Source organism: Scyliorhinus torazame, chromosome 5 (genome assembly GCF_047496885.1).
Source record: "Scyliorhinus torazame isolate Kashiwa2021f chromosome 5, sScyTor2.1, whole genome shotgun sequence".
Classification (NCBI taxonomy): domain Eukaryota; kingdom Metazoa; phylum Chordata; class Chondrichthyes; order Carcharhiniformes; family Scyliorhinidae; genus Scyliorhinus; species Scyliorhinus torazame.
In genome coordinates this window covers 185,027,563-185,054,128 of record NC_092711.1, presented here as the reverse complement: position 1 = coordinate 185,054,128, position 26,566 = coordinate 185,027,563, and the positions used below count along the sequence as shown (strand labels likewise).

Below are 26,566 nucleotides of genomic sequence, written 5' to 3'. Positions count from 1 at the left end.
CCCTGCAGATTAACAATTACAGACCAGAAGAAAGAGAACAAAACGGTAGGGGAAAAGCACCTCCTCCCACTCTGCACCGAATTACCTCACTGCACCAAATGACCAAGTTCCAATTCCCACTCTGGATGTGTCTCACTCACTCAGGATGTGTCTCCTTAACCTGCGCAAAGCTTACTGAGTATGCTGTCTGTCTGTCTTTTATACAGACCTCAGCTAACCAGGGTGACTCACACTACTTCAGTTTAAAACAGAAGAATACAATGTACACCCTTGTGCCACGAAACAGGCCTCAGGTGACTGACAGAAAGCTGCCTCTCAGCAATTAGGATGGGGGCATCTGTCATCTGTAAACTTCATCTCTTCTCAATACCTTGAATCCTGCACTCTCTATTCCTGCTTTCCAGGTAAAGCTCGGGTTCACCCACTGTACCATGGAAGCTGGATGGCCATAGGGAGCTGGAGGCGAGGCAGACAGAGATGCGACGTGAGAGTGTTTAGAATTTGATGTGTGTTATTTTCAGTGATGAATGTCTGCAGTGTATTGTCTTGTAGGTTTCACAGGAGCCGCAGTGATTAGGATGGTGGGTTTTGGAGATTGAAAGTTACACAATTGCAGCTTGTGGGACTGTCTTACCTCACTGTCGAATTCATGTTTCAGCTGACAGCAATCGGTGTTTTCATTGGCTGAAGAAGTCACTTACCTTTCATCTAAACATGCCATTTTGTTGAAGAAACTTGTCTCTGGTGAAAAAAGTTTGAAAGGAAAAGTTCTAATGGATAAACTAGGTTAAAAACATGACCTCGGGGGACTTCTGGTGCGACGTAGGAGGGAGTTTAAAAAAGGTGGCTACCATTAAGGTCCCGATATTTCGGCCCTTTTCCCTGTTTTTGCTCGGAATGTTTGGGGGTTTAACTCCAATGCTTACCAGGGAGAAAGCTTGAAGTGCTGAGAGGATCATAGAATCATATAATGTACAGTGCAGAAGGGGGCCACTCAGCTCATCGACTCTGCACCGGCCCTTGGAAAGGGCACCCTACCTAAGCCCACACCTCCAACCTATCTCCGTAACTCCACCCAACCTTTTTGGACACGAAGGGCAATTTAGTATGTTCAATCCACCTAACCTGCACAACTTTGGACTGTGGGAGGAAACCAGAACACCCGGAGGAAACCCACGCAGACACGGGTAGAACATGCAGACTCCACACAGACAGTGACCCAAGCCGGGAATCAAACCTGGGACCCTGGAGCTGTGAAGCAACTGTGCTAACCACTGTGCCACCGTGTTGCCCGAGGATATCGAAAACGGCAGTGAAGAAGGCTACGGGGAAGACGTCTCAGACAGGGAGCCCGGCAAAAGACCACGAGGGAGACAAAATGACGGAGGAATCGGCCACACCATCACTCTAGAAACCATGACGAAGGCGCTAGCACAGGAGCTCGGAAAATGTGGAAAATAAATAAATTGCAGGTTTGAGAGGCAATGCAAAGAGCTTAAGGAGTCGTCTAAAGCCTCTGTCGAAGAGGTGTGTTGGGCCCGCTCTGGAAGTAGCTTGGCAGAACTGCCCAGGGCTGTGAATGAGCAGGGTTAGACACTAAAGGGTGTTGAAGATTTCCTGTCTCGTCAAGAGGACCGTCTGGTTTTGTGTTAAACCAAGGTGCAGACTCTGGCAGAGAAAGACAAGGACCTGATAACCAACGTAGATGAATTAGAAAACAGACTGAGGCATTTGAATATTAAAACAAAGAACAATAGAGCACAGGAACAGGCCCTTCGGCCCTCCAAGCCTGTACCGGTCATTATACCAACCTTGGCCAAAGCCCTCAACACTTCCTAATGCTGTAACCCTCTATACCCATGGGTTCAATTCCCGTACCAGTCTCCCCAAACAGGTGCCGGAATGTGGCGATAAGGGCCTTTTTACAGTAACTTCATTGAAACCTACTCGTGACAATAAGCGATTATTATTATTGTTATCCATGTATTTGTCAAGATGCCTTTTGAACACCATTAATGTATCTGCTTCCACAACCTCCCCTGGCAACAAGTTCCAGGCACTCACCACCCTATGCGTAAAAAACCTGCCTTGCATATCTCCTCTAAACTTTGCCCCACGGACCTTAAACCTATGCCCCTGGTGACTGACCCCTCCACCCTGGGAAAGAGTGCCTGCACATCCACTCTATCCATGCCCCTCATAATCTTGTAGACATCTATCAGGTCACCCCTCAACCTCCGTCTTTCTAATGAAAACAGTCCAAGACTATTCAGCCTTCAGACCAGACAACATCCTGGTAAACCTCCTCTGCACCCGCTTCAAAGCCTCCACATCCTGGTGGTGTGGAGACCAGAATTATGCGCAATATTCCAAGTGTGGCCATACCAACGTTCTATACAACTACAGCATGACTTGCTAGTTTTTATACTTGATGCCCTATCCAATGAAGGCAAGCATTCCGTATGATTTCTTGACTACCTTGTCCACTAGTGTTGCCACTTTCAAAGATCTGTGGACCTGCATGCCCAGATCTCTCTGACTTTCTATATCCCTAACAGTTTTGTCATCTACGGTATATTTCCCTTCTACATTAGACCTACCAAAATGCATTATCTCACATTTGTCTGGATTAAAGTCCACTGGCCATTTCTCTGCCCAAGTCACCAACCTATCTGTGTCCTGTTGCATCCTCTGACAATCCTCAACACTATCTGCCACTCCACCAACCTTGGTGTCATTCGCAAACTTACTAATCAGACTAGCTGCATTTTCCTCCAAATCATTTAGGTCCACTACAAACAACAGAGGCCCCAGCACAGATCCCTGTGGAATGTCACTAGTCACAGCCTTCCATTCAGAAAAACACCCTTCTACTGCTACCCTTTGCCTTCTGTGACCGAGCCAGTTCTGTATCCATTTTACCACCTCACCTCTGATCATGTGTGACTTCACCTTTTGTACCAGTCAGCTTTGAGGCACCATGGCAAAGGCTTTACTGAAGTCCACCACCCTCCCCTCATCAAAAAAACAGATCAAGTTAGTGAGGCACAACCTCCCCTTCACAAAACCATGTCCATCGTTAATGAGTCCATTTGTTTCCAAATGGGTATAAATCCTGTCCCTGAGAATTCTCTCCAATAATTTACCTTCCTCTGCCTTCTAGGATTATCCCTGCTATCTTTCTTAAAAAGCAGTACTACATTAACTATTCTCCAGTCCTCTGGGATCTCACCTGTATCCAATGAGGATACAAAGATATCAGTTAAGGTCTCAGAAAGTTCCTCCCTTTCTTCCCTCAGTATTCTGGGGTAAATCCCATTCGGTCCAGGAGACTTATCCACCTTAATATCTTTTAAAATACCCAATACCCCCTCCTTTTCAATGTCAACATGACCCACACTATCCACACATCCTACCCAAGGATCATGTTCCGCAAAGTTATTTTCTTTGGTGAACACTTTTGCAAAGTACTCATTTAGTACCTCGCCATTTCCAATGGCTCAACACATAGATTCCCCCCACTGTCCTTAAGTGGTCCAATCATCCTGGCCACCCGTTTGCTTTTTACTTATGAATAAAATGCCTGGGATTCACCTTAATCCTACTTGCCAAAGACTTTTCATGACCCCTCCTAGTTTCTTGCTTAAGTACCATCCTACTTTCTTTATACTCCTCAAGGGTTTCCACTGTCCTCACCCGTTCCTCAGGTTATGTCTTTAAAAGAGAGAGAGACCTGGGCCAACCTTTCCAGAGTCTACACCCTCGCTGGATTCGCTTCCTTTCCCTTCAGATGGTAGCCATGATGTAGAGATGCCGGTGTTGGACTGGGGTGGGCGCAGTAAGACGTCTTACAACACCAGGTTAAAGTCCAGCATCACCTGATCAGACGATGAAGGAGCTACGCTGTGAACGCTAGTGATTCCAAACAAACCTGTTGGACTCAACCTGATTTTGTAAAACTTCTTACTGTGCCCACCCTTCTGGGCCATGCAAATGCTCCTTTTTCTTTTTGACGAGCTTCACAATATCCGTTATCCAAGGCTCCCTAAACTTCCCATACTTAACCTTCGTTCTCTCAGGAATGTGACTTTCATGAATCCTAATCAACTGTCGCTTGAAAGACTCCCACATGTCCGATGTTGATTTACCCTCCAACAGCCGCACCCAAACCAAATTCTTCAATTCTTGTCTGATGTTATCGTAATTTGCCTTTCCCTAGTTTAGCACCTTAACCCGAGGGTTACCCTCAGCCCTATCCAAAAGTACCCGAAAACATACGGAATTGTGGTCACTGCTCCCAAAATGTTCCCCTATTGAAACATTACCCACTTATCCAGGCTCATTCCCCAATACCAGTTCCAGTACTGTCCCTTCCCTGGTTGGCTATCGACCTATTGTGTCAAGAAGCCTTCCTGAGTACACCCGTTAAGGCTGAGCAAAAAGCTGATCCTAAGCACATCAACAAGTGTTTCCTCTCCTCATCTACGGTGAAGAAACACCAATTTGATGGACGTAATTAAAGAACCCATACCGGAATCTTTTTTGGTATCTCTGCTGAGCACTGTATATGGTATGCTATACTCCATGCCTCTGGTCTGTGTTGTTATGATGGGGTTCATGGGAATTGGTTGCGGAGCAATGGGGCTAGGATGTTCAGACGGAGAAGGAGGCTCAGGCCTCTCGACTTCTTCCAGATCGCCGAATTTGTGAGCTTGTTCATCCAGTACACTCGAATCTACCTCACCTTCCGCTGAATGCTTTGATCCTTGAACTCCAAAGATGCTCATTGTATCCTTCCAGATCTGGAGTTGTGACTTCAACTTGTCTGTCTCATGCTGACAACTGTGGGTAGTGGTTTGATGTCAAAATGTTTTATTGGTTTTATGCAACAATTTTACGGTTACTTGTAAATTACCACATCTCCTTTTAAACCTTTTAATTTCTTTCTGAGCTGAGCTTCGTTCACTAACAGCTCATTCCTTTTCCAGAAAAGCTTTCTCAGTTTCCATTTGGAATTGGCTCATAATTACAGAATTCATTTGACTTTTCTGCACCTCTGTGAGTAATTTTGATTTTGCAGCTTGCAACTAACTCTAGCTTTAAATTATCTATCTCCATGTATTTATCATGCCTCAAATTTTCTATCTCCATTTCTTATCATTTAAATCTGCAGCAACTAAGTATAAAGTGTTTCATATTTCGATGCACGGTTTCTTGACTCTGAGTGGGCTGCTTCCCACTGTCTCTGATCGCAGAACTGTTAATTTGTTCCCAAAACTATCTGTCCATTTGGGCCATTTATGGTTCAGGTACTCCTTGTGTGCCTTTTCCCATTCTGGCCCAGATTCAGCCATTTCTCAATAATAATAATCGCTTATTGTCACAAGTAGGCTTCAGTGAACTTACTGTGTAAAGCCCCTAGTCGCCACATTCCGGCGCCTGTTCGGGGAGGCCGGTACGGAAATTTGAACCTGCGCTACTGACCTTTGTTGTGCATTACAAGCCAGCTGTTTAGCTCACTGTGCTAAACCAGCCCGTCAACTCAGTAATTGACCATGTTCTGGTAGACAGGAAGAGAATGTTTCTCTTTAATCCTTTTAAGCTCCTTTCCAGATACTTCTGTCGCTAACTTCCGGTCGCTACGCACTCGAGGTTTGCTGAAGACGCCTCAAGGCTGATTACTGGAGCTTACATCTATAGTTAGTCACTTTAATCTTTTAACTCTTGCAATTTTATCTGCAACGTCTGTAGTTCGAACATGCCCTCATTACTAATTGTCTTATACACTCTTCACCCACTAAATCCTGGTCATCACGTGGGACTACTGCCCTCTTAATTATGGCTCAGTTTGGGAGGTTGAGATGTTTGACTCAGAACCGATCACCAATCACTTCTAAAGTTAGACAGGTCCCATATGGGATGCCAATATGTTATGCCTCTGCTGACCGCAACTTACGAATGCAAAATGAATTGAATACCCACAGCCAGGTAGATTTACCTTTAAATACAGTTTTTATTATTTCTCTAAGACTTTAGCTATGGTTTTATTTAAACAGTTACATAACTTTCAAGCCGCATGGCTTGAATCAAGATAAACTATCTGATGATTAGAGTGAACTTGGCCAGGGTCACTCTGAGGGGTGCGTGCTGGTGGGCCTTGAATTTCAGGTCTGAACGCACAACGGTTGATCCTAGATTATCGTTGGTGAAATCTCGGTGCTACTGTATTTATTTACTTTTTTATTTTAAAAAAATAAATTTAGAGACCCAATTATTTTTTTCCAATTAAGGGTCAATTTAGCGTGGCCAATCCACCGAGCCTGCACATCTTTGGGTTGTGGGGGCGAAACCCACGCAAACACGAGGAGAGTGTGCAAACTCCACACGGATAGTGACCCAGAGCCGGGATCGAAACTGGGACCTTCGCGCCGTGAGGCAGTTGGGCTAACCCTCTGCGCCATCGGGCTGCCCTGTGCTACCATATTTATACAGTTTCAATTAAGCAATCCTTCCAGCTTCAGACATCAGTCCAGCTTATGCTTGAGAGAATCTTATCTCGGGGTTCGATAACAAAGGCATTGTTTTACAGTGTAATGTCCAGCTACAAGTCTTCTTTCTGTCTGTGTCCAGAAAATCCATTTTGCACAGAACTGCAGTTTTCTCACAGACAAGACACCTTTACAAGTAAGGCAAAATCGCCAAATCCAGATGAACAGAAACTGCTTTCCTCTTTGAGAGGGAGAGCTGACTGGTGGTGATTTAACGTGAGGGTCACCACACCTCAGGCGAGGGACATGTTTGAGAAGGCGCGGCCTTCATGAATAATCTCAGCCAGTGCAGGAATTGAACCCGTGGAATTGGCCTCACTCTGTATCACGAACCAGCTGTCCAGCCAATTGAGCTAAACTGGCCCCTGACAGATTTACCACCATGCTTCACGGTCCAATATTAGCAATTGTCCTCTTTTCCCATCATGCCTTACGGTAAATGTTGGCCATCTTTCCGACTCAGCAACCCCCAATCCCATGTGCTTTAATTTTGCATCCTAACCTCAAATATCTCCAGCATGTTAGTCAAACCTGATTTCCCCTTCACAAATCCATGTTGACTTTGTCTAATTGCATTTGATATTTTCCAAGTGTCTTTTATAACAGACTCCAGCATTTTCCCTACAATTGGTGTGAGGCTATGTGTTCTGTAATTATCACTTTCTCCCTCCCTCATGTTTAAAAACAAGTTATGTTTGTCACCCTCCCTTCTGCCGAGACTGTTCCAGAATCTATAGAATTTTGGAAGATGACTCTGGTACTTTTTTAAACTAATACTAATTACCTTCAATTCCTCCTTCTCACGAGACCCTTGCATTCCGAGCATTGACCCTTGCTTTCCTAACATTTCTGGGAAGTTCTAAGTGTCGTCTTCTGTGAAGACAGAACTAAAGTAGTAGTTTAATTGCTCTGCCATTTCCTTGTTTTCCATTATAAATCCTCCTGTTTTGGACTGTAAGGGGCCTCCATTTGTTTTCTCGAATCTTTTTCTTTTTATATACTTACGGGAGCTTTTACAATCCGTTTTTTATTTCTTGCAATTTGTTCTCATACTCTACTTTTTCTCCTTAATCAATCTCTTGGTCCTCCTTTGCAGAATTTTGAACTACTCCCAATCCTCCTGGCTTGTTACTTTTTCGAGCAACTTTATATGATTCTGTTTTGGATCTAATACTCACCTTATTTCTTTAGCTGGCTATGATTAGGCCATTTTGCCTGCTATGTTTTTGCATTAGAAATGAATGTTCCAATGCCTGGCACTGGTACCTAAATATTAGCCATTGCCTCTCCACAGTCATGTCTTTCAAGGACATTACCGAATATTTCATAGCCAACTCATCCCTCATACCTTCGTAGAGCCTTTGTTTAGATTCAGATTCTTGTCTCGGGGCTGGACGTTTCTTAACATTAGCACAAATAGACCCCTAATAAACATAGTTCAGTCCTGGATATGGTTAACAGCAAATTACAGTCACTGCAGTTAATTGTGAACTCGCTGGTGTCTGAGGAGGTGGGATGACCGAGTGAATCTCTTCCCACACTGGGAGCAGGTGAACGGTCTCTCCCCAGTGTGAATTCGCTGGTGTGCAGTAAGTTCAGATGATCGCCTGAACCCAGTCTCACAGTGAGAGCACCTGAATGGTCTCTCCTCAGTGTGAACACGTTCATGGCACATTAGTTCCCAGGATGTTTTAAAACAGTTCCCACAGTCTGTGCATTTAAAAAGTTTCTCATCAGAGTGAATTCGCCGGTGTTTCAGCAGCGTAGATGAATGAGTGAACCTCTTCCCACATTCAGAGCAGGTGAATGGTCTCTCCCCAGTGTGACTGCGCTGGTGTACAGTGAGATGGGATGAGTGTCTAAATCTAGTCCCGCAGTGAGAGCACCTGAATGGTTTCTCATCAGTGTGAACACGTTGATGGGTCATCAGGTTCCCGAAACTCTTATAGCATTTCCCGCAGTCTGGGCATTTAAAAGGTCTCTCATCAGTGTGAACTCGCTGGTGTCTCAGGATGGTGGAAGAATGAGTGAATCCCTTCCCACACTTAGAGCAGGTAAACGGCCTCTCCCCAGTGTGAATACGTCGATGGGTTTCCAGGTCAGATGGGGATCTGAATCCCTTTCCACAACACTCACATTTCCATGGTTTCTCAGTATTGTGACTGCACTTGTGTTTTGACAGGCCAGATGATTGGGTGAACACACGTCCACACACAGAACACTTGTACGGTTTCTCTCCACTGTGAATGCTGCTTTTCCCTTCCATATTCAAAGTCTGATGATATTCAGGTTACGAGAAATTGGGTGACTGTCAGATCCTGATGCGTTGTTTGGTTTGACTTTCCCAGACTGCAAATCCTCTCCTTCTAACACCCTGCGAAATTAATTAAAAACAGAAAAAAGGGAGTGAGAGAGAACCCACAAAAACACAAAGGCAGGTTGTGAATTGAAGCTGAATTAATCTGATAATTTGTGGGGCTGACACGAGGAAAAAGTGACAATGAAAGTTGCTGGATTGTTCTAAAATGCCAACTGGTTCACTAATGTCCTTCAGGGAAGGGAACCTGCCACCTACTCAAGACTTTGGTTTGAGTAAGAACAGAGATAAAGAGAGAGGGAAAGTGTCGGAGACAGAAAGACAAACAGCAATATGGGTGGCTGGGGATGAAAGTGAGGGATAACATTTCACATTTACCACCTGACCAGAACATTCCACCGAGAAGGACAAGGGTAGCCGGTGTATGTGAACACCATCACTCCATGTTTTCCTCTAAGTAACACGCCATCTTGTTTTATCTGACATCCAGTACTGGATGAACAGAAATTTCCACCGTTTAAATATTGGGAAGACTGAAGTCACAGTCTTCAGTCCCCGCTACAAACTCTATTCCTTTGCCACTGACTTCATCCCTCTCCCTGACCACTGACTGAGACTGACACAGACTGTTCACAGCCATGGTGAAATATTTTACCACCAGGTGAGCTTCTGACCACATATCTGTGTCATCTCGAAGAATCGATTATTTATCTCAGTCACATTGCTTGACTGGGTCACACATAGAAAATAGCAGGAGGAGGCCATTTGGTCCATTGAGCCTGCTCCACCATTCATTATAATCATGGATGATTATCAAGTTCAATACTCTGGTCACGCCTTCCCCCGTTTCCCTTGAAACCTTTAGCCCCAAGAGACTCCCACAATAACCTGGGATATGTCCCATCCGGTCCAGAGAACTTGTGTGCCTTAATGCATTTTAAGATATCCCACATCTCCTCCTTGATATGCTGGCATGTCCTAGAGTACTCACAAACCCATCCCTAATCTCAACATCAGTCATGACCCTCTCCTTGGTGAATACCGATGTAAAGTACTCGTTAAGGATCTCACCCCACTTCCTGACTCCACGCACAACCTCCCTTCTTTGTCCTTGAGTGGACCTACTCTTTCCCCAGCTACCCTCTTGCTCCTTATACATGTGTGTATATACACACACACATTTTCCTTGACCCTGTTTGTCAATGATGTTTCATCGTCTCTTTTAGCCCTCCTAACTCCCTGTTTGAGTTTGTTCCAACTTTCTCTATGTTCTTCAAAAGCTTTGTCTGATTTCAGTTGCCTAGACCTTATGTATGCTTCCTTTTTCTTTTTGACTAGTCTCACAATTTCCCCTGTCATCCATGGTTCCCTAATCCTGCCATTTCTGTCCTTCATTTTCACAGGGACATGCCATCCTGCACTCTAATCAACTGGTCTCTCAAAGACTCCCATATATCAAATGTGGATTTACCCTCAAACACAAGCTCCTGATCCACAATCTCCAGCTCTTGTGGAATTCTGTTGTAGTTAGCTTTCCCCCAATTTAGCACCCTTACTCGAGGACCACTCTTCTCCTTATCCAAGAGTATTCAAAAATTTGCAGAATTATGATCACTATTCCCAAAATGTTGCCCTACTGAAACTAGATCCAGTAAGGCCCCCACCCTGGTTAGACTATCAACATACTGTTTCAGTAGGGGTCACTCTCATCACTTTTTGAATAGCGGGGTGATATTCGCTACACTCCAATCTGTTGGAACTATTCGAGAGTCCAAAGAATTTTGGAAAATGCCCACTAACGGATCTACTATTTCTAGGGCTACATCCGGGCTAAACAGCTGGCTTGTAATGCAGAACAATGCCAGCAGCGCTGGTTCAATTCCCGTACCGGCCTTCCCGAACAGGCACCAGAATGTGGCGACGAGGGGCTTTTCACAGTAACTTCATTGAAGCCTACTTGTGACAAGCTATTATTATTGTTATTATTATCAAGAACTCTGGGATGAAGATTATCAGGCCCTCGAGATTTGCCATCTTCAATCCCATGAATTTCCATAAAACCATTTCTTTACTGATACTAATTTCCTTCAGCACCTTACTGAAACTTGTGTTTCTCAGAACTTTCAATACATTATTCATGCCTTTCTTTGTGAAGACAGAAGCAAAGTATGAATTTTGTTCCTCGGCCATTTCTTTGTTCCTCGTTATGAACTCTGCCATTTCGACTTCCGGTTGTGGCTTTGCGGAAATCAAGGGTCAGCGGCTCCCGCAAAAACGGACTTTTGGGCTCTTTTCAGGGCCCCCAACGGCACTTTTTCGACGTTTCCTGGTGTGGGAAGGAGTTAATAACAGCACCCCATCAGTATATGGCTTTAACTAGGAGCTGGGTGACAAAAAAGGTGGTGGTGGACCCGAAGAAAGGAGGGAAGAAGGACAAAATGGCGGCGGGAGGAGACCAGGCAGCGTGGAGGCAGTGGGCAGAGGAGAAACAGGAGGGTAACCAGCGCTTCCTCAGAGAGATTAAAATGGACTTGCTAGAGCCGATGAAGGCTTCTATTGATAAGCTGCTGGAGACACAGACGGCCCAGGGGGTGGCGATCCGAGAGGCTCGACAAAAGATCTCTGACAATGAGGACGAGATCTTAGGCCTGGCGGTAAAGCACGAGGTGCTCCACAAGAAATGGCAGGAGCGGTTCGAGGAGATGGAGAATCGGTCGAGGCGGAAGAATCTGCGGATTCTGGGCCTCCCAGAGGGGCCGGACGTGGGGGCCTATGTGGTCACCAAGTTGAACTCGCTGATGGGAGCGGGGTCCTTCCAGGGGCCCCTGGAGCTGGAAGGGACCCATAGAGTGTTGGCGAGGAGGCCCAAGGCTAACGAGCCTCCGCGGGCGGTGCTGGTGCGGTTCCATCGGTTCGTCAATCGGGAGTGTGTGCTCAGGTGGGCCAAGAAGGAGAGGAGCAGCAGGTGGGAGAACGCTGGGGTCCGAATATACCAGGACCGGAGTGCGGAGGTGGCGAATAGGAGGGCCGGGTACAATAGAGTGAAGGCGGTGCTGCACAGGAAGGGGGTGAAGTTTGGCATGTTGCAGCCGGCGTGACTGTGGGTTACCTACAAGGACCGGCACCATTATTTTGAGTCTCTGGAGGAGGCGTGGGCCTTTGTTCAGGCCGAGAAGCTGGACACAGACTGAGGGTCGGGATTGGTGATTGGGGACTGCGGTGGATATGTTATGCCTATTTTTTGTTCGGGGGGGGGGGGGGGGGGCGCTTTACATTGCTTTGGATTTCTTTTTCTCTGTTTTTCTCTTTAGGGTTGGGGAGGGTGGATGGGGCGGGTTGGGCACTGTTTTGGTTGGTGGCGGGGCCTGGTAGGTGGAGAGCGCGGGCTTTTTTCCCGCGCCGAAGACTGGGGGGGTGGGTACCGGGGCCAGGAAGCGAGGATTGTTTCCCGCGCTTAGAACGGAGGGGGGAGGGGGAGATCCTGTGGATGGGTAGCAGGAGAGGAGGGTGTGCCACACAATGGGAGGAGTCGAAGGGGAGGCGGGAGTGGCCGGAGTCAGCTGACTTGCGGAAGTGCAATGGGGGGAGTAAACCAGCTAGGATCGAGTTGCTGCTGCTAAGGTCAAGGAGGAGCTGGAGCGCGGGGGGGGGGGGGGGGGGGGGTGGGGGGGGGTCGAGACGGGGGTATGCCGCTGTGGGGAACGGGCCAGGTATGGGGTGCGGGCGTGTGGCTGGCCGAGGAGGGGGGTCATGGATAGTCGGCGGGGGAGGGGGCGGGTAGCCCCCTGATCCGGCTGACAGCCCCCTGATCCGGCTAATAGCCTGGAATGTAAGGGGACTGAATGGGCCGGTTAACCGGGCTCGCGTGTTCGCGCACCTGAAGGGGCTCAAGGCGGATGTGGTTGTGTTCCAGGAGACACACCTGAAGGTGGTAGACCAGGTAAGACTGAGGAAAGGGTAGGTAGGTCAGGTGTTTCACTCGGGGCTAGATGCCAAAAATCGAGGGGTGGTGATCTTGGTGGGAAAGAAGGTATCATTCTTGGTGGGAAAGAAGGTATCACCTGTTTAAGAAGGGTAGCAAGGATAATCCCGGGAACGACAGGCCGGTGAGCCTTACTTCAGTGGTAGGGAAATTACTGGAGAGAATTCTTCGAGACAGGATCTACTCCCATTTGGAAGCAAATGGACGTATTAGTGAGAGACAGCACGGTTTTGTGAAGGGGAGGTCGTGTCTCACTAACTTGATAGAGTTTTTCGAGGAGGTCACTAAGATGATTGATGCAGGTAGGGCAGTGGATGTTGTCTATATGGACTTCAGTAAGGCCTTTGACAAGGTCCCTCATGGTAGACTAGTACAAAAGGTGAAGTCACACGGGATCAGGGGTGAGCTGGCAAGGTGGATACAGAACTGGCTAGGCCATAGAAGGCAGAGAGTAGCAATGGAAGGATGCTTTTCTCATTGGAGGGCTGTGACCAGTGGTGTTCCACAGGGATCAGTGCTGTGACCTTTGCTCTTTGTAGTATATATAAATGATTTGGAGGAAAATGTAACTGGTCTGATTAGTAAGTTTGCAGACGACACAAAGGTTGGTGGAATTGTGGATAGCGATGAGGACTGTCGGAGGATACAGCAGGATTTAGATTGTTTGGAGACTTGGGCGGAGAGATGGCAGATGGAGTTTAATCCGGACAAATGTGAGGTAATGCATTTTGGAAGGTCTAATGCAGGAAGGGAATATACAGTGAATGGTAGAACCCTCAAGAGTATTGAAAGTCAAAGAGATCTAGGAGTACAGGTCCACAGGTCATTGAAAGGGGCAACACAGGTTGAGAAGGTAGTCAAGACGGCATACGGCATGCTTGCCTTCATTGGCCGGGGCATTGAGTATAAGAATTGGCAAGTCATGTTGCAGCTGTATAGAACCTTAGTTAGGCCACACTTGGAGTATAGTGTTCAATTCTGGCCGCCACACTACCAGAAGGATGTGGAGGCTTTAGAGAGGGTGCAGAAGAGATTTACCAGAATGTTGCCTGGTATGGAGGGCATTAGCTATGAGGAGCGGTTGAATAAACTCGGTTTGTTCTCACTGGAACGAAGGAGGTTGAGGGGCGACCTGATAGAGGTATACAAAATTATGAGGGGCATAGACAGAGTGGATAGTCAGAGGCTTTTCCCCAGGGTAGAGGGGTCAATTACTAGGGGGCATAGGTTTAAGGTGAGAGGGGCAAGGTTTAGAGTAGATGTACGAGACAAGTTTTTTACGCAGAGGGTAGTGGGTGCTTGGAACTCGCTACCGGAGGAGGTGGTGGAAGCAGGGACAATAGTGACATTTAAGGGTCATCTTGACAAATACATGAATAGGATGGGAATAGAGGGATACGGACCCAGGAAGTGTCGATGATTGTGGTTTAGTCGGGCAGCATGGTCGGCACGGGCTTGGAGGGCCGAAGGGCCTGTTCCTGTGCTGTACATTTCTTTGTTCTTTGTTCTTTATTCGAGGCGTCAAGCATTGTGGCAGATAATGGCGGTAGGTACATAATGGTAAGTGGTAAGTTGCAGGGAGAGAGGGTGGTACTGGTCAATGTGTATGCTCCGAACTGGGACGATGCGGGTTTTATGCGGCGTATGTTGGGTCGGATCCCAGACTTGGAAGTGGGGGGCCTGATAATGGGGGGAGACTTTAACACTGTGTTGGATCCGGCACTGGATCGCTCCAGGTCTAGGATGGGTAGGAAGCCGGCGGCGGCTAGAGTACTGAGGGGAGACTAAATGGGAGGGGTTGACCCTTGGAGATTTGCAAGGCCGGGGGCTAGGTAATTTTCATTCTTCTCACATGTCCATAAGGTTTATTCTCGAATCGACTTTTTCATTTTGAGTAGGGCGCTGATAGCGAGAGTAAAGGATACCGAGTATTCGGCAATAGCCATTTCGGACCACGCCCTGCATTGGGTGGACTTGGAGATGGGGGAGGAGAAGGACCGGCGCCCGCTGTGGCGCTTGGAGGTGGGGCTGTTGGCGGGCGAGGAGGTGAGCGAGCGGGTCCGAGGAAGTATAGAGAGGTACTTAGAGACCAACGACAACGGAGAGGTCCGAGTGGGGATGGTATGGGAGGCACTGAAGGCGGTGGTGAGGGGAGAGCTGATCTCCATTAGGGCCCACAAGGAGCGGGGGGAGAGGGCGAGGCTGGTGGGGGAGATGGTGAGGGTAGACAGGAGGTACGCGGAAGAGCCTGAGGAAGGATTGTTGAGGAAGAGGCGCAGCCTCCAGGCCGAATTCAACCTGGTGACCACCAGGAAGGCGGAGGTGCAGTGGAGGAAGGCCCAGGGGGCGGTCTACGAGTATGGGGAAAAGGCAAGCCGGATGCTGGCGCATCAGCTTCGGAAGCGGGACGCAGCTAGGGAGATCAGGGGAGTTAAGGACAGGGGAGGGAGCGTGGTACGGAGTGGGGTTGGCATCAATGGGGTCTTCAGGGACTTCTACGAGGAATTGTACTGATCGAAGCCCCCACAGGAGAAGGAAGGGATGGGCCGTTTCCTGGACCAATTGAGGTTTCCAAAGGTGGAAGAGGGACTGGTGGCGGGACCGGGCGCCCCGATTGGGCTGGAGGAGCTGATCAAAGGGATAGGAAGCATGCAGGCGGGGAAGGCACCGGGGCCGGACGGTTTCCCAGTCTAGTTCTATAAAATATGGACCTGTTGGGCCCGCTGTTAGTTTGGACCTTTAATGAGGCAGGGCGGGGGGGCTTTACCCCCGACGATGTCCCGGGCACTGATCTCCTTGATCCTGAAGCGGGACAAGGATCGCCTGCAATGTGGGTTTTACAGAAAGATTTCCTTGCTAAATCCTTGAGGATTGTGTGCCGCAGGTCATCCATGAAGACCAGACGAGATTTGTGTTGACATTTGAACGCGAATGTGCGGAGGCTTTTGAACATTATCATGATGCCGGCGAGGGAGGGGGAGGCGGAGATAGTGGTGGCGATGGACGCTGAGAAAGCCTTCGATAGGGTAGAGTGGGGGTACCTGTGGGAGGTGCTAGAGAGGTTCGGGTTTGGGGAGGGTCAGGTGGGTTAGACTGTTGTATGAGGTCCCGATGGCGAGTGTGGCCACAAATAGGAGGAGGTCCAAGTACTTTCGGTTGCACCGAGGGACGAGACAGGGGTGGCCCCTGTCCCCCCTGGGGGGCCCTGCATAGGCTTAACTTTACAAGGCTGGTGGAGCAAATGGTGGAGGAGTTCAAGAGGTGGGACGCGTTGCTGCTGTCCTTGGCGGGTAGGGTGCAGTCAATCAAAATGACGGTGCTCCCAAGGTTCTTGTTCCTGTTCCAGTGCCTCCCCGTGTTTATCCCGAAGGCTTTTTTCAGGCGGGTTAACAGGAGTATAATGGGGTTTGTGTGGGCGCGAAGGACTCCGAGGGTGTTCCTGGAGCGGAGTAGAGATAGGGAGGGGGCTGGCGCTGGCCAACCTCTGTGGGTACTACTGGGTCGCTGGTGCGACGATTGTGCGCAAGTGGGTGATGGAGGGGGAGGGGGCTGCATGGAAGAGGCTGGAGACGGCGTCCTGTGTGGGTACGAGTCTGGGGGCGCTGGCAACGGTGTCACTGCCGCTCCCTCCAAGGAGGTATACCACGAGCCCGGTGGTGGTGGCGGCCCTCAAAATTTGGGGGCACTGGAGGCGGCATAGGGGGGAAGTTGGGGCCTCGGCGTGGACCCCATGACGGGGAAACCATCGGTTCGCCCCAGGAAGAACAGGTGGAGGGTTTTCAGGGTGGCACAGGGCAGGGATACGAAAGTTGGGGGACCTGTTTGTGGATGGGAAGTTCACGAGCTTGGGTGAGCTGGAGGAGAAGTACGGGCTCCCCCCCGGGAACACCTTAAGGTACTTACAGGTAAGGGCGTTTGCCAAACGGCAGGTGGTGGAATTCCCGCGGCTACTGCCACACACAGTACAGGACAGGGTGCTCTCGGGTGGGGGGGGGGGGGGTGGGAGTGGGGAAGATCTCGGAAACTTACCAGGTGATGCAGGAGGAGGAGGAGGCCTCGGTGGTGGAGTTGAAAGGTAAGTGGGAGGAGGAGTTGGGAGTGGAGATCGAAGAGGGGACGTGGACAGATGCCCTAGGGAGGGTGAACTCTTTCTCTTCGTGCGCGAGGATCAGCCTCATACAATTTAAGACCATAAGACATAGGAGTGGAAGTAAGGCCATTCGGCCCATCGAGTCCACTCCACCATTCAATCATGGCTGATTTCAACTCCATTTACCCGCTCTCTCTCCATAGCCCTTAATTCCTTGAGAAATCAAGAATTTATCAACTTCTGTCTTAAAGACACTCACGTCCCGGCCTCCACCGCCCTCTGTGGCAATGAATTCCACAGACCCACCACTCTCTGGCTGAAGAAATTTCTCCTCATCTCTGTTCTAAAGTGACTCCCTTTTATTCTAAGGCTGTGCCCCCAGGTCCTAGTCTCCCCTGCTAATGGCTTTAAGGTGCTGCACAGAGCACACATGACTGGGACAAGGATGAGCCGGTTCTTTGGGGGTGAGGACAGGTGTGTTAGGTGCTCAGGGAGCCCAGCAAATCACACCCATATATTCTGGGCATGCCCAGCGCTGGAGGAATTTTGGAAGGGCGTAGCGAGGATGGTGTCGACGGTGGTAGGATCCAGGGTGAATTTTTGTTTTTGTTATTTACACTGGAGGGTCTGAGGGGGTGTATACACCTGTTGTTTTAAGTCGGGGTGTTAATGTTAATTTATTATTTATGTACAGGGGGGGGGGGGTTGGGGGCTTGCTTTTTTAGATTATGTTTTGTACTTAACCCTGTTGGGTTCTTTTTTCTTTCTCATTTTGTTATTGATATTTTATGAAAACCTTTAATAAAATTATTTTTTCAAAAAAAATGAACTCTGCCATTTCTTACTATTAGTTTTTATCAATCTTTTTTTTCTTCACACTACTATAGAAACTTTTACAGTCAGTTGCTTTTTAAAGGGGCAATTTAGCGTGGCCAGTCCACCCATCCTGCACATATTTTGGGTTTTGGGGGAGAGACCCACGCAGACATGGGGATACAGTCAGTTTCGATGTTCCCCACTAGCTTACTTCTTAATCAATCCCTTGGTTCACCTTTGCTGAATTTTAAACTGTTCCCAATCCTCTGGGCTATTGCTTTTTCTTGCTAATTCGTATGCCTCTTCTTTGAATCTAATACTATTTCTAATTTCCCCAGTAAGCCATGGTTTGGCCACAGTTCTCTTTCTACTCTTGCGCCAAATAGGAATAAATACCTTTTGGAGCTCACCTATTTGTTCCTTGAATGGCTGCCATTGCCTGTCCACTGTCCTTCCTTTCAATAATGTTTCCTAGCTCATCATAGCCAGCTCATGCCTCATACAATCATACCTTTAATGAGGTTCAGGACCCTGGTGTCAGAATCAACTACCTCGTTATCCACCGTGTTAAAGAATTCTTATATTATGGTCACTCATCCCGAAGAGTTCTCTCACAACTAGATTGCCAACTAATCCTTTCTCATTGCACAACACCCAATCCAAGATGGCCTATTGCCTCGTTGATTCCTCAACATACTGGTTCAGAAAACCATCTCATAAATCTGCCAGAAATTCCTCTATTGTACTGTGACTATCTGTATGCAGATTAAAGTCAACAATAATCACAGATGTTCCTTTATCACATACATCTCTGATTTCCTGTTTAATGCTCTTCCCAACATTCCCACTGCAGTTTGGTGGTCTGTGGCGATCCATCCTTACGAATATATTTTGCCCTTTGTGTTTCATAACTCGACCCAGACAGATTCCACATCATCTGTGCTAATATCTTCCTCCATATTGTATCAATATCTTCTTCAATCAGCAATGCAACTTAACCACCTTTTCCTGTCTGTCTGTCCTTCCTAAAAACTGAATAGCCCTCAATGTTTGGTCACCTTGGACCTTTGTCTCCATAATCCCAACTATATCATACCCCTCTACATTTTTCTGTGCAACGTATTCATCTATTTTATTTTGAATGCTCCACGTGTTCAGGTACAGCACTTTGAGGCTAGTTCTTTTAAAGTTCCTTGTCCTGCCCCTACTATTTTTATAGTGTCATAATCTGATACAGGTCTTTTAACTCTGCCTATCACTTCCTTATTCTCCATGCTGTCTTTTTCTCTTGTTCTTGAAAACCCCTGCTCTGAATCCTTACATAGGTTTCCACCCCCCTGCCATATTAGTTTAAAGCCTCCCAACCGCTTCAGCAAGTAACCTCCCAAGGTCATCAGTCCCGATCCTGTTCCATGTTTCCGAAAGTCATCCATTCTTTTATTACCTCTACACTTGATGATTCAAACACACTGACTGGCTTCCCATTCTAAATCCCTGTCCTCTGCACTGAGTCCCACTTACTCACCCATGACCCTGATCTCCTGGTTAAACAACAACTCAATTTAAAATTGTCATTGTTCTTTTCAAATCCCTCCATTACATTGCTCTTCCTCATTTCCAGTCAGACAGACGTTTGATTTTTTTTTGCACTGACTCACTTACACTCATGATATGGAGATGCCGGCGTTGGACTGGGGTGAGCACAGGAAGAAGTCTTACAACACCAGGTTAAAGTCCAACAGGTACCTGTTGGATTTTAACCTGGTGTTGTAAGACTTCTTTCTTACTGTGCTCACTTACACTCAGGTTTTGTTCTGATGTTTGGTTTGAAATTTCTGCCTTTAAAATTTGCTCTTCTAATATCCTGCAAAATAAAGTCGTCATCATTACCGCAGAATAGAAATTAAAAGAGGCTAAAATAACCCTTGTTTTGACTTTAGTGTGTAAATCCCCCTCTTCTAATCCCTGTAAAAGGAGTTTCCAAAATCCATCAGTGTCAGTCCAGGACAGAAATTGACAACGTTGAGTCCTCCTGCTGACTGGAGCAGGATGACCACGCATACGCCCCGCTACACAAAGCCCCGATAAAGATGACGACTGTTAAGTCGGGCCTGCGACTCAGGCAGCCGCCACCCCGTTTGGTGCGAATGTGGGACAGATCGGTTCGTATTCGGGTTCTGAGTCTTCTACTAGGTATTTGTGAAACTTCTCCACCCTGCCGTCCACCACGATTAACGGTCTACGGTCCGTTGTTTCTCACCTGCCACAGAACCGCAATGTCCACCATTCCTCAGCAGCAGCACCTAGGACACGCATGCGCGGATCTGAAATCGCTCCATGACTGCAAGACCGCCTTTCAAGTGAAGACAGTGCACTTTCTGATTCGCTGTCAATGTTGGGTACGTCTCCCGGCAGTGAAAGGCGATTTTGCTCAAAGAAAATTATGATACATGGTCCGGTTGCGGAACCCTTGGGAAAATATATTAAACGATGAAATCAATTAAATCCGCAAGTAAAGTGCACAAACCCTCCAGCATGGTTCTGTCCAGGGTGTAGTTAACAGCAACATAATTCACAGTTAGATGATAATCGCTTATTAGAACATAGAAAATACAGCACAGAACAGGCCCTTCGGCCCACGATGTTGTGCCGAACCTTTGTCCCAGATTAATCATAGATTATCATTGAATTTACAGTGCAGAAGGAGGCCATTTGGCCCCTTGAGTCTGCACCGGCTCCTGGAAAGAGCACCCCACCCAAATTCAACACCTCCACCCAACACCAAGGGCAATTTGGACATTAAGGGCAATTTATCATTGGCCAATTCACCTAACCCGCACATCTTTGGACTGTGGGAGGAAACCGGAGCACCCGGAGGAAACCCACGCAGACACGGGGAGGACGTGCAGACTCCGCACAGACAGTGACCCAAGCCGGAATCGAACCTGGGACCCTGGAGCTGTGAAGCAACTGCGCTATCCACAACGCCACCGTGCCGCCCTTGAGAACAAATAAATCTACACTATCATTTTACCATAATCCATGTACCTATCCAATAGCTGCTTGAAGGTCCCTAATGTTTCCGACTCAACTACTTCCACAGGCAGTGCATTCCATGCCCCCACTACTCTCTGGGTAAAGAACCTACCTCTGATGTCCCTCCTATATCTTCCACCTTTCACCTTAAATTTATGTCCCCTTGTAATGGTTTGTTCCACCCGGGGAAAAAGTCTCTGACTGTCTACTCTATCTATTCCCCTGATCATCTTATAAACCTCTATCAAGTCGTCATTCTAATGAGGAAAGGCCTAGCACCCTCAACCTTTCCTCGTAAGACCTACTCTCCATTCCAGGCAACATCCTGGTAAATCTTCTTTGCACCTTTTCCAAAGATTCAACATCCTTCCTAAAATGAGGCGACCAGAACTGTACACAGTACTCCAAATGTGGCCTTACCAAAGTTTTGTACAGCTGCATCATCACCTCACGGCTCTTAAATTCAATCCCTCTGTTAATGAACGCGAGCACACCATAGGCCTTCTTCACAGCTCTATCCACTTGAGTGGCAACTTTCAAAGATGTATGAACATAGACCCCAAGATCTCTCTGCTCCTCCACATTGCCAAGAACTCTACCGTTAACCCTGTATTCCGCATTCATATTTGTCCTTCCAAAATGGACAACTTCACACTTTTCAGGGTTAAGCTCCATCTGCCACTTCTCAGCCCAGCTCTGCATCCTATCTATGTCTCTTTGCAGCCGACAACAGCCCTCCTTACTATCCACAACTCCACCAATCTTCGTATCGTCTGCAAATTTACTGACCCACCCTTCAACTCCCTCATCCAAGTCATTAATGAAAATCACAAACAGCAGAGGACCCAGAACTGATCCCTGCGGTACGCCACTGGTAACTGGGATCCAGGCTGAATATTTGCCATCCACCACCACTCTCTGACTTCTATCGGTTAGCCAGTTCGTTATCCAACTGGCCAAATTTCCCACTATCCCATGCCTCCTTACTTTCTGCATAAGCCTACCATGGGAACTTTATCAAATGCCGTACGAAAATCCATGTACACTGCATCCACTGCTTTAACTTCATCCACATGCTTGGTCACCTCCTCAAAGAATTCAATAAGATTTGTAAGGCAAGACCTACCCCTCACAAATCCGTGCTGACTATCCCTAATCAAGCAGTGTCTTTCCAGATGCTCAGAAATCCTATCCTTCAGTACCCTTTCCATTACTTTGCCTACCACCGAAGTAAGACTAACTGGCCTGTAATTCCCAGGGTTATCCCTAGTCCCTTTTTTGAACAGGGGCACAACATTCGCCACTCTCCAATCCCCTGGTACCACCCCTGTTGACAGTGAGGACGAAAAGATCATTGCCAACGGCTCTGCAATTTCATCTCTTGCTTCCCATAGAATCCTTGGATATATTGTCACAAGTTGACTTCAATGAAGTTACTGTGAAAAGCCCCAGTCACCATATTCCGGCGCCTGTTCGAGGAGGCCGGTACGGGAATTGAACCCGCGCTGCTGGCCTTGTTCTGCATGACAAGCCAGCTGTTTAGCCCACTGTGCTAAACCAGCCCCAGATGTGGACTGAACTGAATCTAAGCAGGTGGGGGTGTGCACGTTCTCCCCATGTCTGCATGGATTTCCTCCAGGTGCTCTGGTTTCCTCCCACAATCCAAAGATGTGCAGGTTAGGTGAATTGGCCACGCTAAATTGCCCCTTAGTGTCCAAAGATGTGCAGGTTAGAGGAGTGGAGGGCCCCGAGCTATTTGGTTATAATATCCATTGATGTAATAACTTTATATTTGGTTTTTGATGTTTCAATCACAAACGTATCAGAAAACAGCCCAGTGTTAGTTTCAATGCAGAATGTGCTCCATCGTCAGCAGAGAAGCATCTTGCACAGGTGTGGTATTTTTATTTAGTTTATTGACAACTCAACAATACAGCAACATGCAGAAACAGCATAGTCCAGAAAAAAACATGACATGTCAAAAGAGGTTGCAAGATACAAAAACCATCAGCATACACACACAACCACTCCCTGTCCCCAATGGCAGCCCCACATCGGCGGAAAGCACAGCCCACCGGAAAAGAACCTATAGAGGGTAGAATGTGAGAGAGAATTGGGAAAAACCCTCCTCTCCCACGAAGGGGCCACAGTTCATTCCAAAACAACAGTTCCTTTAAACAGGCCACCAGCAACAGAGTCAACATACAGTCACTTCTCTCCCCCCGCTGTCCCCCCCCCCCCAATGGTAGTCGAATTGTGAATTGAATATGCGCATTGCGGTCTCTAATTGGAGCCTGCACAACACGATCTCCCATTAGAACATGCGCAGTGGGGGCAGCATGGTGGCACAGTGGGTTAGCCCTGCAGCCTCACGGCGTCGAGATCCCAGTTTCGACAACGGCTCTGGGTCACTGTCCGTGTGGAGTTTGCACATTCTCCCCGTGTTTGTGTGGGATTCGCCCCCACAACCCAAAAATGTGCAGGCTAGGTGGATTGGCCCCTTAATTGGAAAAAATTAATTGGGTTGCACTAAATTTATTTAAAAAAAGAACATGTGCATAGCCTGTGCTGCTCCAACGGGGGGTGGTTATTTCGGCTCCAGAATCGGAGAGAAGTTGTGGATTCAAGGAGAGTAATGGAGGTGGCCGAGAGGGTGGGGAAGGTTCATAAGCATATTGTGAACATATTAAACCCAGAATGAAAAAATAGATGCCGGAATTGCATCAATCGGGCAGTAATTCCGGGGCTGCGTTTCCGCTGCTAGCCTCAGTTACCGGCTGCCATTTTTGTAGGGGGCAATGGAAAGGATGGCGCATGCGCAGAGACAATCTTTTCAATTTCTGTCCTGAACTGACATTGATGGATTTTGGAAACTCCTTTTAGAGGGGATTAGAAGACGAGGATTTACACACACAAAACTCAAACCAAAGGTGAATGTTTGTCTCTTAATTCTGTTCTGGACTGACAGTGAATTTCTTTTCAGGATGTTTGAAAATCAGGATTTAAAGGTGGAAATTCAAACCAAACACCAGAACGAACCCTGACAGTGTCTCCATTCATCAGAACTTGAATGTAAGTGTGTCTGTGGAAAAAGATTCAAACATCTGTGTGACTGGAAATAAGGAAGAACAATATCAAGGAGGGATTTGAAAAGCAAGGATGAGAGTTTGAAATTGAGTTGCTGTTGAACTGGGAGCCTGTGGACGTCAGTGAGACAGGGTGATGTTTGAGTAAATGGGACTCAGTGCAGAGGATGTAGGCAGCAGAGATTTGAATAAATGGTGAGATGATGACCTCGTGGTTATATCACTGAACAAAATCAGCGTCCCAGTCTATTGCTCCGGAGAAGGTTCAAACCCCACTCTGGCTGGTTTGTGGAATTTAAATTAAATGAATAAATTTAATGTTAAGATAACCTGGAATTCAAAGTTGGTCTCAGGAATAGTAATCATGAAACTATCAACATGTGTCATAAAAACCCCTCTGGTTCACTGGTGTCCTTTGGGGAAGGAAATCTATCATCCTTACCTGATCTGGCCTATCCGTCACTACAGACACAGCAATGTGATTGACTCTTAACTGTTCTCAAGTGATGGGCAACAAGTGTTGGTCATGCCCAAACCTCAAACAAATAAAAATCATCTAAATTTTCTGAGAAATTGTATTTGGGAGGCCTGGCAAGGGCATGTTAGAAAAGTCAAGTTTGCAAGTTATAAAGGGATGGATGAGAGCTTCAGAAACATGAACTGAGAGAGGGGCAAAGTTGAGTGACGTTACTGAGGCCTTGGAGATGCACAGATATGTTGCCGGAAACTCAGCTGGGAGTGAAATAAGTTGGGGCGGTAAGGTGGCACAGTGGATAGCCCTGCTGCCTCACAGCTCCAGAGGCTCAGGTTCAATTCCGATCTTCAATAATTTTCTGTGTGGTGTTTGCACTTTCCCCATGTGTCTGTGTGGGTTTCCTCCGTGTGCTCCGGTTTCCTCCCACAGTTAAAAGATGTGCAGGTTAGGTGGGTTGGCCATGATAAAATTTCCCATTAGTGTCCAGGGATGTCCACGTTAGGTGGGGTTATGGGGATTGGTTGGGGGAGTGGACCTAGCTGAGTAGGTCTTTCAAAGAGTTGGTGCAGACTTAAATGGCTGAATGGCCTCCTTTTGCGCTGTAGAAATTCCATGATCTCAGCCTGGTAGTGAACAGTTTGGTTTGACCTCACATAGTGGCTAGAGAGAGGGATGGAGTAGGTGGCAAGGGAGTGGAGATTTTGCTGGGGACAGAAGACAATGGCCAAAATCTCAGGATTTAAAATTACTTTGTTTCCCTTAATCAGTATTAGATGTCAGGACAGTGGGTGACTTGGAATTGGTGCTGCTCACATACACCTCCCACCCTGGTCCATCTAGGTGGTGGAGGTTTAGGGTTTGGCAGATTCTGTCAAAGTTCTGGTCGGGTTGTAGCTATTAAAATCCCTCTCCACCATTGTCTGCTGCTCCCACTTCTCCCTCCCTCTTCCCTACCACAAAGATCAGAGTTTTGTGTCGGTCCAGACTGGGCAAAAGTTTCCCTTTCCTGGAGGCAAAGGAAACTAGAAGTAGGAGGCTATTCAGCCCTTTGAGCCTGCTCCGTCATTCAATAGGGTCATGGGTGATCCTCTATCTCAACACCATAGTCCTACCCTCCCCTCCCCCCTACTCCTTTAAGAACATAAGAACTAGGAGCGAGAGTAGGCCATCTGGCCCCTCGAGCCTGCTCCGCCATTCAATGAGACCATGGCTGATCTTTTGTGGACTCAGCTCCACTTTCCGGCCCGAAAACCTTAACTTAACCCTTAATCGCTTCATTCTTCAAAAAACTATCTATCTTTATCTTAAAAACATTTAATGAAGGAGCCTCGACTGCTTCACTGGGCAAGGAATTCCATAGATTCACAACCTTTTGGGTAAAGAATTTCCTCTTAAACTCAGTCCTAAATCTACTTCCCCTTATATTGAGGCTATGCCCCCTAGTTCGGCTTTCACCCGCCAGTGGAAACAACCTGCCCGCACCTATCCTATCTATTCCCTTCATAATTTATATGTTTCTATAAGATCCCGCCCTCATCCTTCTAAATTCCAACGAGTACAGTCCCAGTCTACTCAACCTCTCCTCATGATCCAACGCCTTTAGCTCTGGGATTAACCTAGTGAATCTCCTCTGCACATCCTCCAGTGCCAGTACGTCCTTTCTCAAGTAAGGAGAACAAAACTGAACACAATACTCCAGGTGTGGCCTCACTGACACCTTATACAATTGCAGCATAACCTCCCTTGTCTTAAACTCCATCCCTCTAGCAATGGAGGACAAAATTCCATTTGCCTTCTTAATCACCTGTTGCACCTGTAAACCAACTTTTTGCGACTCATGCACTAGCACACCCAGGTCTCTCTGCACAGCAGCATGTTTTAATATTTTATCATTTAAATAGTAATCCCTTTTGCTGTTATTCCTACCAAAATGGATAACCTCACAGTTGTCAACATTGTATTCCATCTGCCATACCCTAGCCCATTCACTTAACCTATCCAAATCCCTCTGCAGACTTCCAGTATCCTCTGCACTTTTTACTTTACCACTCATCTTACTGTCGTCTGCAAACTTGGACACATTGCTCTTGGTCCCCGACTCTAAATCACCTATGTAAATTGTGAACAATTGTGGGCCCAACACTGATCCCTGAGGGACAGCACTAGCTACTGATTGCCAACCAGAGAAACACCCATTAATCCCCACTCTTTGCTTT

At 47.3% G+C, this 26,566-nt stretch overlaps 2 protein-coding genes across 17 annotated transcripts in view; one reads left to right on the top strand and one right to left on the bottom strand.

Annotated features, from left to right (window-relative positions):
- Positions 1-26,566, top strand: part of LOC140420795 (uncharacterized) — a 243,839-nt gene that overhangs the window by 127,563 nt on the left and 89,710 nt on the right. For 8 of the 16 annotated variants that reach the window (XR_011946580.1, XR_011946577.1, XR_011946574.1 and 5 more), the window contains one exon: positions 23,773-23,861. The exons of 7 other annotated variants lie outside the window; for them this stretch is intronic. The gene's annotated coding sequence lies outside the window, so the exon portion shown is untranslated. Of the gene's footprint in view, positions 1-20,022; positions 20,153-23,772; positions 23,862-26,566 lie in introns of those variants that run through there. One more of the 16 variants, XR_011946586.1, reaches the window with a different exon arrangement.
- On the bottom strand, positions 5,994-20,068 carry LOC140420797 (uncharacterized). The gene is made up of 2 exons (XM_072504826.1): positions 20,014-20,068; positions 5,994-8,922 (listed from the first exon to the last, which is right to left on the bottom strand). Exon 2 carries the CDS (start codon positions 8,812-8,814, stop codon positions 8,029-8,031), a length of 786 nt encoding a protein of 261 aa, XP_072360927.1. The 5' UTR covers positions 8,815-8,922; positions 20,014-20,068; the 3' UTR covers positions 5,994-8,028.